The 16653-nt window shown below is 43.1% G+C and overlaps 1 protein-coding gene across 1 annotated transcript in view; it reads right to left on the bottom strand.

Annotated features, from left to right (window-relative positions):
* Nucleotides 1-16653, bottom strand: part of LOC131188031 (potassium channel subfamily K member 16-like) — a 71297-nt gene that overhangs the window by 25380 nt on the left and 29264 nt on the right. The window contains exons 6-7 of the mRNA XM_058162957.1: nucleotides 1423-1568; nucleotides 413-463 (exon numbers count right to left, since the gene is read on the bottom strand). Coding sequence (XP_058018940.1) covers nucleotides 413-463; nucleotides 1423-1461 — 90 coding nt within the window. The 5' untranslated portion in view covers nucleotides 1462-1568. The remainder of the gene's footprint in view (nucleotides 1-412; nucleotides 464-1422; nucleotides 1569-16653) is intronic.

Raw genomic sequence — 16653 nt, 5'->3', positions numbered from 1 at the left:
CAATAGAAGAGAATATCTGGAGCTCAGAGTTGAACTGGGGAGTCTGTTCTCTGAGTTTGGTTGTTTACTTTCAGTTATTTCTTTATCTGACTAAGTAACATCATCACTCTTGATGTTCAGCGCTGAAGATGTTACTTAGTTATGACTAGGTAATAAAGCATCTGCAAGCAAACAACCAAGCTCCAAAAAAGAGATTTATCGATTAAACGTTGAGCTGGAGTTCAGACCCAGATCTTTCCTGCTGTACTCCAACAACAGAACTAATCCCCCAAATGAATTGATAATGGCGGGTGGCAAGCACTCTAATAGGAAGAAAGAGAAGAGTGTACAGCAGAAATAGAAAGGTTTGTCTACCCAGAGTCACTTGGGCAACGTATAAATTTAATAAATAAATAAACAAATAATATCTTACCAATTCCGAGTGATGTGAGGCATAAGAGTGGGCTTTTTTTCCAAGCATTGCCTAGAATTGTAGAACAAATGCAGCTTTACTCAATATTGTGTGATCAGCAGGAGTGTATTTACCAGCATAACTGAATTAATTTTATTATGGGGAAAGGCTCAGAAATGGGATGCAAAACTGAAGCACAGAAGAATCATTAGCCCTTCTAGGAGAATGAAAAGAGAACAAAGTTTGTGATACCTGAAAGAATATTTCCATACCAAAGGCTTGATGAATAAGTAGCAATGAAATTTTCGGAGAAGTTTTCCAGATAAAAAAGATTAGAGTACCAGAATCCTTTTCTAAGCAGGTTTCCTACATGAGACTTGATTATCTAAATTAAAGCCAGATGATTTATTAAACCCAAAGAACAATTCCACTGGCTAAGGATAAATCTAAAGCTACTATATTCATATTAAATATTAATATGTTAATATATAAAAATCCAGATTATGATTGAGTTCAGATATTATGCTAAAGCAAGGTTTGTTTTAACCATGGTTTGTTGAGCTGAGCACAGAGGCCAAAGTCACATTGAGCTTTTGATGCTTGTAATAAAACTTTGTACTTTTATAGGATGTTTCCTATTGCAATTCAACATTAAATTCAAAAAAACTGTTTGGGGTTTTTTTCAATGCTCAAAATCTCACAGGATTGCCAAATCTTGCATAATTTCAACTTTGTGAGTGATTTTCTGAAATTTCAGCAATTTTACATCAGATCATGCAAGACTGTCAGAGTTTGATGAACATGATGAAACCTTGGTAATAAAAAAGTGATACTTAATAGTATGTTGAACACTGATAATGTTACCTGATCAGTTAATGAAATACCTGCAAGCAAACAACCAAACTCTTAGATCACCAACCACTCCACATGTTGACACATATACAATTCTGGCTGTGTTTATCATACAACTCCAGGCATTTCTATTTTTAAATTAGATTTTGTGCATCAAATTACTCAGTACTGTGTCATACCTGAGGATGTTGCTGACCTCTCTGGACCCATATCCTCATTGCCCGTCAACATCGCTCAAAGAACAAACATATCCAGGTGACTCAATTGTATTGGATGTTGGGAATTTGAGAAACGCTTCCTTCGTAAATGCACTTGGAATCACAGCCTAAATATATGAAGAACAGGTTATAGAATACTAGCTAAACTTTTCAGATTACCCAGTTATTCAAAGGCATGAACTCTTGTGAACCAAAGCTCACTTCATCAGACCTGCAGTTCATGAAAGCTGAATAACAGAGTAACATAGTTAGAAGGGACTTTGGAGGTCTTCTAGTCCAACCCTATACCATTCCAGACAAATGACTGTCCAATCTCTTCTTAAAAGCCTCCAGTGATGGAGCATTCACAACTTCTGAAAGCAAGCCATACCATTTATTAATTGTGTTCACTGCAAAGCTAATACCATTTAATTATATTTAGTAGTCTCAAAAAGGGGCTACTGGATTTCTTCTAATTCCAGGCTACCTCAGATTGAACATAGCGCTCTTCTTACAATGTATAGCTATGCTTTGGAAATTATATGAACTTAAAAACTTCCTATTAATGTATAACTATGACAATACCTGGATTTAACAGCAGGCTGCAGTATTTAACTTTCAGGAATGCCAATCTAAGAAGAGTAAATGTGATATTGGGTTCGATAGGCTAGCTTGTTTGCTCTTTCGTTGCTCTTGATTAGGGTAATTTCCTCGTGGGCGAAGATTGCTTCATTATCATACATATTTAGCACAGCTGCAATATTAATCAGTTAATCTAGAGCAGTTGAAATCTTGGCAGTGAATTATAAAGGTTTTCCGTAATTCCAACTCATAACCCAGCTGTTTGTACATTATTGTATAAAGTTAGGAGGTAGAAAAAACCACTATAGCTTGTCCAACTGACCATGATTAAAACCGGGAATGGCTTTATGCCAAATCATAATTCAAAGCTTAAACCCTTAGCTGGATTTATAGACGGTATTTAGCAAAAAACAAACAAACAAACAAATTGCTATGAAGTTTGTATAATGGATGAATCCTATCTGTGGATTCACAGTGGTGGAAAAATGTTCTTCTTTCCAAATAACTTTGATTATTGAAGAGTGCAGGTAAAACAGAGGCAGTGAGGCTACTTTCCTGTGTGCTAATCTTTATAAAGACAGAAAGAGCAAGGCTTGGAGAAGATGGACTCCGTATATAAATTACTTCTTATTAGGGGAAGAGAAACAAGGCATACCTTGTATAGAATAGAATAGAATAGAATAGAATAGAATAGAATAGAATAGAATAGAATAGAATAGAATAGAATAGAATTTTTATTGGCCAAGTGTGATTGGACACACAAGGAATTTGTCTTGGTGCATATGCTCTCAGTGTACATAAAAGAAAAGATACGTTCATCAAGGTACAACATTTACAACACAATTGATGGTCAATATATCAATATAAATCATAAGGATTGCCAGCAACAAAGTTACAGTCATACAGTCATAAGTGGAAAGAGATTGGTGATGGGAACTATGAGAAGATTAATAGTAGTGCAGATTTAGTAAATAGTTTGACAGTGTTGAGGGAATTATTTGTTTAGCAGAGTGATGGCCTTTGGGAAAAAACTGTTCTTGTGTCTAGTTGTTCTGGTGTGCAGTGCTCTATAGCGTCGTTTTGAGGGTAGGAGTTGAAACAGTTTATGTCCTGGATGTGAGGGATCTGTAAATATTTTCACGGCCCTCTTCTTGATTCGTGCAGTATACAGGTCCTCAATGGAAGGCAGGTTGGTAGCAATTATTTTTTCTGCAGTTCTAATTATCCTCTGAAGTCTGTGTTTTTCTCGTTGGGTTGCAGAACCGAACCAGACAGTTATAGAGGTGCAAATGACAGACTCAATAATTCCTCTGTAGAACTGAATCAGCAGCTCCTTGGGCAGTTCAAGCATTAGCAAAGAATTAAAAACAACAAAATACTACTCACAGTAGATAGTCACACTATTGCATTCACACATGCAGGATGTTTTATGTATGGTTTATTAAACAAGACATACAAACTTTCTGAAGGTCATGCATAGTGGAAGCACGGATAGTCCATCGAGACCTTCAAGATCTCATGACCAAAATTTGACAGGAAAATGGCTATATTAGACACTTTAATTTTGGTCCATTTAATTTTTTTTTAAGGTTCAGAATGGAAGTTTGTTTCAATCTAGAAAGTATCTGCTGTAATTCCTATCCTTAAAATAAAATAAAATTTAAGAAGCCAAAAAGTTCCACCAGGTGCTTTAGGTGAAGGTATTTTCAGTGATGGTCTTCTTCAGAATCCAGATGTCAGGCCTGAAAGCCATCTTTTGTTCCACCAGAAGTCTGAGATGTAGCTGGGTCACCTCAGATATTGTCCACTTTCACAATAATAGACAGACTCACAGATCATGCTGATGTCATTTGCTTTACTAATATATAAATCTGCCTTTTCTTACACAGATAATAGCCAATGATGATAGTACTTTGGTGACAGTATGCCCTTTTATATGTGTGGGTAATTGGATGCTGCTAGATGCAGGATATTATTTAACATTATTAAAGTGAACAATAAATCAGGGATAATCCAATACAATTTTCATAATCTGCTACACTTCTGAAATAAAAATAGATCTCTGTGGAATTAAAATTTGGGGGAAAGAAAGTAAAAAATGTCCTCTGCTTTTGCCACCAAACTTAGGAGAATAGGAACCATTGAAAAGTATAAATTTTGTTTACTATGTGGAAGAAAGGAAGTTAATTGTAGGAACATTTCTTTTAGGTTATTCATATCTGCTTCCAGAGGTTGAGGTTGCTGCAACACAGGAGATTTTTAAGGGGAAATGGGTCAACCATTTGTCTGAAATGGTACAGGGTTTTCTACCTGAGCAGAGGGTTGAACTAGAAGAATCCAAGATCCCTTCCAACTCTATTGCATAGGGCCGGGTTATTTACGGGACCGCCTGCTGCTACCGAATACCTCTCACCGACCCGTGCGCTCTCACAGAGAGGGACTCCTCAGGGTGCCGTCGGCGCGACAGTGTCGTCTGGCGATGCCCAGGGGAAGGGCCTTCTCTGTGGGGGCTCCCGCCCTCTGGAACGAACTCCCCCCAGGACTCCATCAACTTCCGGACCTCCGAACCTTTCGCCGCGAGCTTAAAACTCACTTATTCATCTGCGCTGGACTGGGTTAGTTTTTTAAGTCTATGGGTTTTTAATGGGTTTTTATTTTTAAATTTTAATTGTGGCCAATTTAATAAGTTTTTTAACTGTATTTTAATCGTATTTATAGTGTATTGTGTATTTTTTACCTGGCTGTGAACCGCCCTGAGTCCTTCGGGAGAAGGGCGGTATACAAATTTAAATAATAAATAAATAAATAAATAAATATTATTCTGTTCTGTTATATTGAACACAATAATTTATTAACTTTGAAGCAAGATAACTTTGCGTTTGTTGAGATTTGTTAACATTATGACTTAGTGCAGTATGTGAACCTTAAGTAAGTGTAAGAATATCCCAACTTTTGTTTTATAGGAGATAGGAAGAACTTGTTCCTTTTCGAAGAAAACAAGATTTTCTCTAGTGCGGGGGTCTCCAACCTTGGCAACTTTAAGACTTTTAAGCAAAGCTGGCTGAGGAATTCTGGGAGTTGAAGTCCACAAGTCTTAAAGTTGCCAAGGTTGGAAACCCCTGCTCTAGTGCACCAATGCACAATGTTAAATTCTCCTTTTCAAAAAAATATTCCTTCATTGCTATACTTATTGCAAAGCTATGACCCATAAATTTTGTTGTTTGTTTGATTATTTGAAAAGATGGTTGAGAGGACTTACAAGATTTGTTTTCAGATGTATTATAAAGAGTACAAGAATATACAACTGCTACAGATATGGTCTTCGAAATTGATTGTTCTTTCCAGCTTATGATGGATGAGAATGTATGTGATCTAGGGAACCAGCCTAATCTGCATACGCCAGACTAATAGGCTGCGTAGTACAGTTTTCTACTGGTTCAGCTCCTTTCTCCAAGGCTGGTCCCAATTGGCTGGTGTTGTCAGGGAGCGCCCACAGCTGCTCTTCCATGGTGCTACAGGGCTTGGTACTTGCTCCACTCCTACTTAACATCTACATGATGCCACTGGATGAGTTCATCCATCACCATGGGTTGCGGTATCATCAGGAAGGGTAGATTAGATTTAGATTTAGATTTATTAGATTTTTATACCACCCTTCTCCCAAAGGACTCAGGGCAGTTTACAGCCAATAAAAAACACATATAACAAAAGTTAAAAACCATTTAAAAAACTAATTCAATATGTGGCATAAGATTTAAAAGAAATAAAACCTCATTTAAAATTTAAAATCATGTTAAAACTAGCCCTGCACGATGGAATAAAAGAGTCTTCAGCTCACGGCGGAAAGTCTGGAGGTCGGGGAGTTGACGAAGCCCCGGAGGCAGCTCGTTCCAGAGGGCAGGAGCCCTCACAGAGAAGGCCCTCCCCCTGGGAGTCGCCAGCCGGCACTGCTTAATCGACGGCACCCTGAGGAGGCCCTCCCTGTGGGAGCGCACAGGTTGATGGGAGGCTACTGGCGGTAGTAGGCGGTCCCATAGATACACCGGTCCTCTGCCATGGAGCGCTTTAAAGATGGTGACCAGTACCTTGAATTGCACCCGAAAGACCACTGGAAGCCAGTGCAGACCACGCAGGAGAGGTGTCACATGGGAGCTACAAGGTGCTCCCTCTATCACCCGCGCAGCCGCATTCTGGACCAGTTGGAGCTTCCGGGTGCTCTTCAAGGGGAGCTCCATGTAGAGAGCGTTGCAGTAGTCTAGGCGGGATGTAACGAGGGCATGAGTGACTGTGCAGAGAGAAGCCCGGTCTAGAAAGGGACGCAACTGGCGTATCAGGCAAACCTGATAAAAAGCTCCCCTGGCGACGGCCGTCAAATGATCTTCAAACGACAGCCGTGTATCCAGGAGGACGCCCAGATTGCGAACCCTCTCCGTGGGGGCCAACGACTCGCCCCCAATAGTCAGCGATGGAGTCAGCTGGCTGTACTGGGATGCCAGCACCCACAGCCACTCGGTCTTGGAAGGGTTGAGTTGGAGCCTATTTCTCCCCATCCAGACCCGTATGGCCTCCAGACATCGGGACATCACTTCAACAGCCTCGTTGGGGTGGTTAGGGGTGGAGATTTACAGCTGGGTATCATCAGCGTACAGATGACACTCCACCCCAAAACCATGGATGATCTCGGCCAGCAGCTTCATATAGATGTTGAACAGAAAGGGCGAGAGAACCGACCCCTGTGGCACCCCACACAGGAGGCACCTCGGGGCCTACCTCTGCCCCCCTGCGTACCTGTATGCAAAAGGTGTAGCATGGGTCAGAGAAGATGTGCAGGAGTATGGGGGTTGGGAAAGGTACATGGGGGCATGTAAGAGGTGTTGTGTAGATCAGGAAGGCATGTGAAAGGTGATGCAGATCAGGGAGGGTACATGGGAGTGTGAAAAATAAGTTGTATAGGTTAGGAAAGGCATAGGAGTGGCATCGTTTGGGAAAGGTATGCGGAGGAGATGGGACAGGTTGGGAAAGGTACATGGGGAGTATTATGGGCCAGGAAGGGTGCACAGTGTTCCTTTCTTCCTGTTCCTCCCTCCCTTCCTCCTTCCTTCCTCCTTCCCTTTCTAGCAGCAGGTAAGTGGCTCTTCCTTGGTGAGAGAGGTAGTGAGGGATTGTGATACTGGCTGGGAAAGTGGAGATCATGTGACTGCAGCAGCAGCAGCCCAGCAGCACAGCAACAGCCAATAGCACTGAAGCAGCCACAATTTCCCCAAATGTTATTCCCTCAGAAATCATGTGTCCCAGATTTTTGGCACATTCTGTAAGTAGTCCATTTAAGGTATCTTGGTTCAAAAATTGTTGCTCTGTGATGCACTGCTTCACCCAGTTAAATGTCATGACAGTGACAGCTTTAGTAGTATATAGATAAGCCAAATTAATATGGACTACAATTCACTGATTTGGCCTTCCCTATTTCAAATTTTAAATTACTTCACTTTTCCATCTACTCTGTTCTTATCTTCTCATGCAGTTGTTCCAGTTGGTCCAGAATAGACTTGTGCAAATACTGAACATTTTATGGACATGTAATTGATATCATCTTAGAGAATAGATGGGCATACAAAATATTCTTCTAACCTACTGTGTTTCCCCAAAAATAAGACCCAGTCTTATTTTCTTTTGGTACCAAAATAAGCACTAGGGCTTATTTTGGGGGATGTCTTATATCTTTTGAGGGCTGCTGCTGCGAGACAGAGAGATGGAGCTGCCCCACGCACTCCACACCAGCTTGCCTTAGGGCCCCTGCAGCCAGGCCATCCATGCCCCAATACCTGCCTTGCCTCTTGGCTGCAGCATCGGCACGTCACTCGGCCTCTTATTTTGTTGCAGCCGCAGGGAAACAGAAGAAGTGGGGTCTTGCTGGACAGGACTGTTGGAGCCATTGCCACAAGGCGAGGCAGTTTTCAGGCCTGGCTGCAAGGGCCTGAGGTAAGCCAAAGTGCATGTGGGGCAGCTCCACCTCCTTCTCACCTCACTTCACCTCAGGTGAGCAACCAGAAAGAATCGGTGGGTGGCTGGCTGTGTAAGTGCTTAGGGATTATTTGGGGGGTAAGGCTTATATTAATTAATATAACTTAATTAATTCAACTATCTATTCTTTAGCTGTTTTTAATCTATTATATGTTTTCTGTTGTTGTTGTTTTTTGTCTGTGAACCGCCCTGAGTCCTTCGGGAGAAGGGCGGTATACAAATATAATAATAATAAATAAATAAATATTGTGCACACGTGCAGAAAACATGCTAGGGCTTATTTTCAGGATAGGTCTTATTTTCAGGGAAACACGTTATTGGGCAGCATTGGATATTCTGTGATGATTGTTTTTGAGAGGAAGGCCAATAACAACTGCATGGTCCTGAGAATGCTGCTATCTTGAGATCAGAACTGTACTCCATGGTGACAGTGTTGTCATTCCTTTGCAAAATTAATCAGATGCAAAGCTCAATAATTATTGTTTACTTGCTCCTGACACATCCCACATTTAAAGTCTAGCTTGTGGCACTAAGAGTGGCAAAATGTCATTACTTCTCTGCTATTGTTGCATCCACAGAATGCCACTCAGTGGCCCAGTTTAGGACGAAGGGAGTCCAGAAACCTATTTACAGGGCAACCAGAAGGCTCCAGAAGGCCATCAAGGCTGAAAATGGAGCCTGGGCGGGCTGCGCGTGGCCTCCCAGAGCTCAGTTTTTACTGGCAGAGGGTTGCAGGAGGCCATCGTGGCAGGGGTGAAATCTACTTACCTTCCCTATCAGTTCAGAAGTGCACGCGCTGTGTGTGTGTGTGTGCATCACATGCATGCGCAGACCCTCTGAACATGCACAAACCCTTCTGTGTATGTGCAGAGGGTAAAAAACAGGTTACTTCCTGGTTAAAAGCAGCATTGGTCTCATTCTTAGATGATCTCTGGCAGGAGCAGGATGCAGGTGATGCTTTTTTGATCTCTTGGCAGTTTTCAGTATCATTGACCAGGATCTCCTTTTGGCTGATTTACGGAGTGGGTGGCACAATCTTGTTGTCCGAACCACCAGCCACCATCGCTACCAATTCAGCCAAACCGGTCCGAACTGTTAGCATATCACCGTGCATCGTGGCCAAAAATGGAACCCAGGAGGGCCATCCATGGCTCTCCCAAGCTCCATTTTCATTGGCAGAGGCAGGCAGGGCAGGTCCACAGGCCAGATCTTGAGTTTGTGGCCTCCCCAGGTTCCATTTTGGCTGGCAGACGGCTCCAGGCGACTGTTACAGTCAAAATGGACCCGGGGCAGGCTGCCTGCGACCTCTCCAAGCTCAGTTTTCACTGGCAGAGGGTTGCAGGAGGCCATCGCAGCCTAAAATGGAGCTTGGGAGGGCTGCCCGCAGCTCTCCTGAGCTCCGTTTTCATGGGCAGAAGCAGCCAGGGTAGGCCTGTGGGCCAGTTTGACACTCCTGCTTTTTGAATAAGGATTCAGGCACAGATCTGGGATGAAAGCAGCATTGGTCTCATTCTTAGATGATCTCTGGCAGGAGCAGGATGCAGGTGATGCTTTTTTGATCTCTTGGCAGTTTTCAGTATCATTGACCAGGATCTCCTTTTGGCTGATTTACGGAGTGGGTGGCACAATCTTGTTGTCAGGCTGCATTAGTTGCATGAAAACTGCGGGCGCCCCCTGCAGTCCAAACGGCAAAACTCGAAACTGGAAACACCCTAGTGGACAGTTGAAAGCGGTTTTCCATTCATCCCCCTCCTTTACACGAACTCTGTAATAAGCCTCTCGTAGGTCCAATTTGGTGAAAAACTTTCCTTTCGCTAGATGCGCTAACATATCTTTCATGAGCGGCATGGGGTATACGTTTTCGGCGCACACCGCGTTAAGGTTTCTATAGTCAACTATCAGACGAAAAGAGCCATCTTTCTTTTCTCGGAACATCACTGGCGCAGCCACACGAGGCCTAGCCAGTTGGATAAACCCCCGCTCTAAGTTTTTGTCTATGAATTTGCGTAGTTCCCCCAATTCCTTTTGGGTCATGGGGTAAGCTTTTGGTTTTGGAAGCTTTACCCCCGGAAGGATGTCTATGGCACAGTCAATAGGCCTATGGGGCGGTAGAATGTCTGATGCTTTCTCACTAAAGACTTCTCGCAAGTCCCAGTATTCCTTAGGTATCCTCTCCTCCCCGTCTATCCGTTCGATCATTGCCCCCATCGTATCTTGGAACATGACCACGGTAGATCCCTCCTTGGTTTCTCTTTTTTTTCCCTTTAGTGTTCTAGAGCGGAAACGTAAGACTCCTGTCCTCCAGTTAATATGGGGGTTCCACTTTCGCAGCCATGACAACCCTAGCAACAGGGGTTGGTCCATCCCTGGGGCTACTATGAAGTTAGGATCTCGCGATGGTCTCCTATTATCATTTCTATGGGTTCTGTTACGAAATGGGCGGGTCCTCCCCCTGCCACAGAGCCATCCAACTGGGCAAACGCTATGGGCCTACTTAGGGTTCTCAGTTTTAGTTCCATTTTCTCTACTAGTTCGAGACTGATCATGCATCTAGTACATCCAGAATCTAGTAGTGCTAACATTTCCCCCTTATTACCCGAAGAGGGTACATGCAGGTTGACTGGAATGTCCAAGGGACCCCGTGTCCAACTCACCAGAAGGTCTTCATCGGACTCTGACGTGGTTTTGCTGTCATCAGTTTCGGTCGATGCTTCACAATCCTCCCTGATGGGCGTGCCCTTCTTGGCGACGCCCTCTCCCACTTTTGCCGGCTTTTGCGCCTTAGCAGTTGGTTTCACTGGTTCCTTTTCACCACCAGAAGTCGTCTTTGGCACCAGCTTCACCCGACAGTCGGCTGCTCGGTGGCCTTCTTTCCCACATCTGTAGCATGCAGTCGAACGTTGTCTCCCTCCCTCCGGTCTAGGAGCGTCCCTAGAAGGGTCTTCAGTAGAATGGGCAGGGTACGGTCTTCCAGTGCGCTGTCTTCTGCCACGGTCTTTCACCAGTTCAATTTCCATCTCCGCTGCCAGGGTGTACCAGCCGTACAACGTGGTTGGAGAGGCTCGTGCCCGGCACAGTTCATAGAGATCTCCATTCAGATCATCTTTGTAAATGTCGACCAGGGTCACCTCTGACCATCCTCTCATCAAGGGAACTAGATCACTGAACTCCTGGTTGTAATCAGCCACCGGCCTTCTCCCTTGCCTGATGGTTTTCATCCGGCCTTTGGCCTTCTGCTCTGCTATGGGGTCCTCGAACCTCCTCCTCAGCACAGTAATAAAATGCTCGTAGTTTTGCAGTAAGGGGGAGTGGTTGGTATATAGTGACACAAACCATGCAGCTGCTCTTCCGGTCAAGTTGTGGGTCACAGCTCTAACTTGTGCCGCCTGTGACCAATAATCTTCCCCCCAGTCTATCATGTGGTCATTCACTATCGCCAGGAACAATTCTAACTCCTTGGCATTCCCATCAAATTTCTCTGATATGGGGGGGATTTTTGGCTTTTTCCTTCCCCTGCGCAGCCTTGCTTGGTCAGCAGGTGGCGTGCGACCCCATCCAATTCAGCTGCCTCTGGGAAGAGGGGTTCCGGCTCTGGGCCTTCAGAAATCTCTCCGCCCTGGGAATCTCCTCCAGCTGGCCCCTTTGTATTATCTTCCTCCTCTTCTCCCTCCCACCTGGAGGACTGAATAGGGGATTCATACCTTTGGCGAGCTGCTTGCCTTACTTTCACTTCACGGAAAAGACGAAATGCCTCCTCCAGCTAGAGCTTGTCCCTTATCTCTTCTTCCTCTTTCCAATCTGAAAGTCTCTCCTTCCCCTTTTTTTTTCTTTTTGTCACCCCAGACGGAAGCTCTTCGGTGTTCGGTTTCCACCCTTTCTCTTCCAGTTTTAATTGCTCTATCCACCGAGCTCTGCAATCTTCCAGCTCAGGGTTAAAAGTGTCAGCAGAAATTCCTCCGGACGCCTCCCTCGGCTCAGCACGCGGCTGGCCTTCCATCAAATTTTTTCTGTCGACCCCCTCGGTATTTTGGTTAGAATCTTGGTTGGTCGACATGCTGGGAGATTCAACTTAATGTCAGGCTGCCTCTGATTATAACTAGGAAAGAATACACCTTGACTTCATTTGCAAATAAAGAAAAGTACTTTTACTAATTACATCTGGATTGCAGCAGGGTTAAAGTTGAATCTGAGACAGAATATGGCTGACAATCTGTATCACCCTATTCCTCCCTCCTCTGTCCCAAAAGGTCATCAGGTCTGGTCCAATGCCAGCTCCTTCCCGGGGTCCCAGGGTAATCTTCTTCCGCAGGTCTCTGGTTGTCAATCAAATCAGGAATGCAATGTCCGTTAGCGTTCGCGCCCAAACATTCCTGTGAATTCAAAACATTAATCTCTCCTCCCACCTTAATTATGTCAGACCGACACTCTTAAAAGCCCCTCTCTTCTTAACTTGAATTCAATAGCTATTTACATTAGAAATACAATCCCATTCTATCTAACAACTGAAATACAATCCCCTTCTATCTAACAACTGAATATAAGGAGCACAAAGAGATACGAAGTTTGGAGTGGAGGCTGACACTTGTGTTGGTTCACCTTTTTCTTCCAAGCCTGGTCCCAACAAGGACTCATACAGAGTGAAAAGTCCAGTTCATAACCTTTGCTTTGTGGGGTGCTGCAGGCTCGGGGCTCTCTTTGTTCCTTTTTAACCTCTTACACGAAACTGCAGGGTTATATATCTCCTCCCACCTTAATTATGTCAGATCGACACTCTTAAAAGCCCCTCTCTTCTTAACTTGAATTCAATAGCTATTTACATTAGAAATACAATCCCATTCTATCTAACAACTGAAATACAATCCCCTTCTATCTAACAACTGAATATAAGGAGCACAAAGAGATACGAAGTTTGGAGTGGAGGCTGACACTTGTGTTGGTTCACCTTTTTCTTCCAAGCCTGGTCCCAACAAGGACTCATACAGAGTGAAAAGTCCAGTTCATAACCTTTGCTTTGTGGGGTGCTGCAGGCTCGGGGCTCTCTTTGTTCCTTTTTAACCTCTTACACGAAACTGCAGGGTTATATATCTCCCTCCCGAGTGGAGTGAAGTGAGTGATGTGCTGGGTATTCTTTTGTGTTGCCTGGACACGGTGGGAGCCTGGATGGAAACCAACAATCGTCAGCTGAACCCTGGCATGAGAGCATGGTTGGGGGTGGATAAGCTCCCACTGCATCTGGGAGCTTATCATGTTTGGTCTTGGATGGGGGTTGCATTACTCCAAATAGACCTGGTGCATAATTTGGGGGTGTTTCTGGACTTACAGCTCCTGCTCAAAAAGCAGATGGTAATCATGGCTCAGAGGCTATGGGCTCAACTTTGTGTTGCATGCCAGTTATGCCCCTTCCTGCATAGGGAAGCCCTTCCCTCAATCTCTGATGCCATCTCATGTCTGGACTATTGCAATGTGCTTTAAATGAGGCTATCCTTGTAAGCTATTTGGAAGCGTCAACTAACACAGAACACATTCACACAAGCAATTTTGGGCTTCCCAAGATTGGCGAATGTAACATCTCTGCTGCTTGAACTGAATTGGGTGCTGGTTTGCTTCTGGGTCCAATTCAAGGTGTTGATTATGCTATGATGCATGGGACCAGGTAAACTGTGGAGCTGTCTTTGCCTCATTACATCGACCCATAATAGTCAGTCAGGTGGGGAAGTTATGCTAAGGATTCCATCAGTTAAAGATTTTCAAGTAGCAGGGCCCTGGAAGAGAGCCTTCTCTGCTGTTGTCCCTACCCTGTGGAACATTCTTTCCTGAAAATGAGGTAGGACCCATTCTCCTGGGCTTTCAGTAATCCTTAAAAGATCTGGTTCTGCCAACTTGCTTGTGGCCCATAGAGGGGCACACAGCCATGGGGCTAGTTAATGTTCTGAAACCACCATCCCTGCTCTTTTAATTCTGAATTTTAATCATTTATTCTCAAGTTTGAACTGTTTTTATTATAATATTTTGGTCTGGGAGGGAGATGGGTGGTCTCTAAATATGATAAATAATAAAATAATAAAATCAGAACTGCTCTCACCATGTCTCCCATTAGCATCAATCTCCTGTTACAAACCCTCTTTTCTAAGCATCTACCTAAATTCACTCCCTTGTCCCCCCCACCCCATTCCATGTTCAGCAGTAATTGGTAGTAGTTTTAACTCCAGCAGATGATGTTTGGTGAAAAGAGAAACAGAACCAGAGAGGCCATCAGTTCCTTTGCATAAATTGGCCTACAGTAAATAAACAAGCACAGCACCATTTTCTGTCTGGCCTCGTTATTGTGGCAATGAAAGCAGCAAATTTTATGCAGGCATACGGAGCCCCTAATTTAATTTCCAGACTTTCCTATTGCTTTCAGACAGAAAGTCCCTTGAAGTCCTAGGCAACCAAATGAAAATGATCTCTGTTGTTATTGGTGGGGTTTGGTTGGGGGTTTTTGTGGGGGGGCAACTACTGTAAGAGCTAATTGCTTGAATCCCAGAAGTGGGTGAAGCAGACATCCAAAAATAGGCCATCCATTCAATGGAGGAAGCCATCTGTAGATACAACAAACACATCCATCATTCAACATATGTTTGTCCCACGCTGCATTGAAAAAGCCTGGCAGACATAAAAACCTGATAAGAGATGGGAACTTCTATTCTTCCTACATATAAAGAATTATACATGCGGATAAATGAATTGAAACTCCCAGCATTTCTACGCAGCCCTCTTAATATCCGTGTTAACAGAACAAAAGCAACAGCGGCTACTCATGCAGTAATGAATTTTATGCCTCCTTAAAGGCTAATCGATTTATTAGGGTGGAAGATTTCATGAAAGTTCATAGCTTCATAAACATTAGGCTTTGAGGAGTTAGAAGGCTAAATCTTTCTGCAGTCGGTGGATAACAGCTAACCCTCTGGAGATTGCTTACTGGTTGCGATTTCACTTTAGTTTCAGTTCAGGTTTGGTATCCTCAGTTTTATGATACACCAGCATGTCTACAAAAACAAAATTAGAAACTGCAGCAGAGTCTTGCTTAGCTATCATGTCGTTCTTTAATTGATCAACTTTTTGTTATGATCTTAGGATAGCAAATAGAAACAGAGCAGGGGTAAAATGCTCCCGATTCGGACCAGATCACCCAATCCGATAGCGATGGTGGTGGGTGGTTCGGAGAACCGGTAGCAAAAATCCCTCCCCCACTCCTCACCCCACCTGAGCCGCATGACATCAGAAGTTTGTTTTTTTTTACTTTTAAAAGCATTTTTTCTTCAGACGAAAAAATGCTTATAAAAATAACAAAAAAGCCTCTGATGATCGCGCAGCTCAGCTGGGATCATCAGAATCCTTTAAAAGCATTTTTTCTCTTCAGCCGAAGAGGTTGTTAAAAAAAAAGCTTTTAAAAGACTCCTCTGGCGATCCCAGCTGAGTTGCCTGATCGCCAGAACCTTTTAAAAGCATGTTTTCTACAAGCTCTTCGGACAAAGAGATTATAGAAAAAATGCTTTTAAAAGGTTCTGGCGATCAGGCAACTCAGCTGGGATCATCAGAACCCTTTAAAAGTTTTTTTTCCTCTGGCGATCCCAGCTGAGTTGTTTGATCATCACAGGCTTTTAAAAGCATTTTTTTACAACCTCTTCAGCCGAAGAGATTGTAGAAAAAATGCTTTTAAAAGTTTAAAAAAAAGTTGGCTACGCCCACCCAGTCACATTAACACCCCCCCACCAAGCCACGCCCACAGAACTGGTAGTAACAAATTTTACATTTCACCCCTGAAACAGAGTTTTATACAATATTGTCTTACATACACCATTCAATTATACATCATAACAATAAGTACAGATTTCAAGATGCTAATTAAGTTGAGGAAAAAGTTGCTGTCCTGCAGAAAACAATTGTTTCGCGGAAGCAAAGCTGGGTGCTGAATTGACTGAAAAAGATGTATTTAAATTCATCAGACCTACTTGCCATTTTCAGTAAAATAAAAGGGAAAAGCTCCCTTGAGTTAAGTACTGCTGACTACCCAAACAATGTAGAAAAATGTGTAATTGCCTTCCCTGTTACATTTTCATTTTTAATTCCATATTTAATCTATGAACTTAAGTTTTTTATGGTCAATCTTCAAAATAATAACCAGGGCTGCCCTCAGTAAATGTTTCCAGCAAGGTTTGCAGCTATCTAATCAGACAGAAACCTTGGATTCACTTATAAATGTGCTCTATCATTATATTTAAAAAGTTTTGGAGAAACTGTCTTGGGCAAATAAAAAGTCACTACCATTCCATAACTGATCATTGCTTTGAACATTTCATGGCTTCCCATTCAAAAGCTAAGTAAGTCCAACATGGTTTAGGCTTTTTTTTCCACAGCCATCCAAGGTCAAATAAATGCTGCCATCTGAACTGGGATTTCATGAAATATCACTGGTTTAAAAGATCAAAGAGCTCAATAAAATAAATAATATATAACATGTTCCTCTTTTCAACATCCTCCCATCTGGAAAGACAAATGTGTTCTATGAGCAGGTGTTGACAGTAGCTTCCTTCAAGCAGAGTTGATGGGAACTTGTTGAAACTTGCC

The sequence above is a fragment of the Ahaetulla prasina genome, chromosome 1 (genome assembly GCF_028640845.1).
Source record: "Ahaetulla prasina isolate Xishuangbanna chromosome 1, ASM2864084v1, whole genome shotgun sequence".
Taxonomy (NCBI): Eukaryota; Metazoa; Chordata; class Lepidosauria; order Squamata; family Colubridae; genus Ahaetulla; species Ahaetulla prasina.
This window is presented reverse-complemented; position numbering and strand designations above follow the sequence as displayed.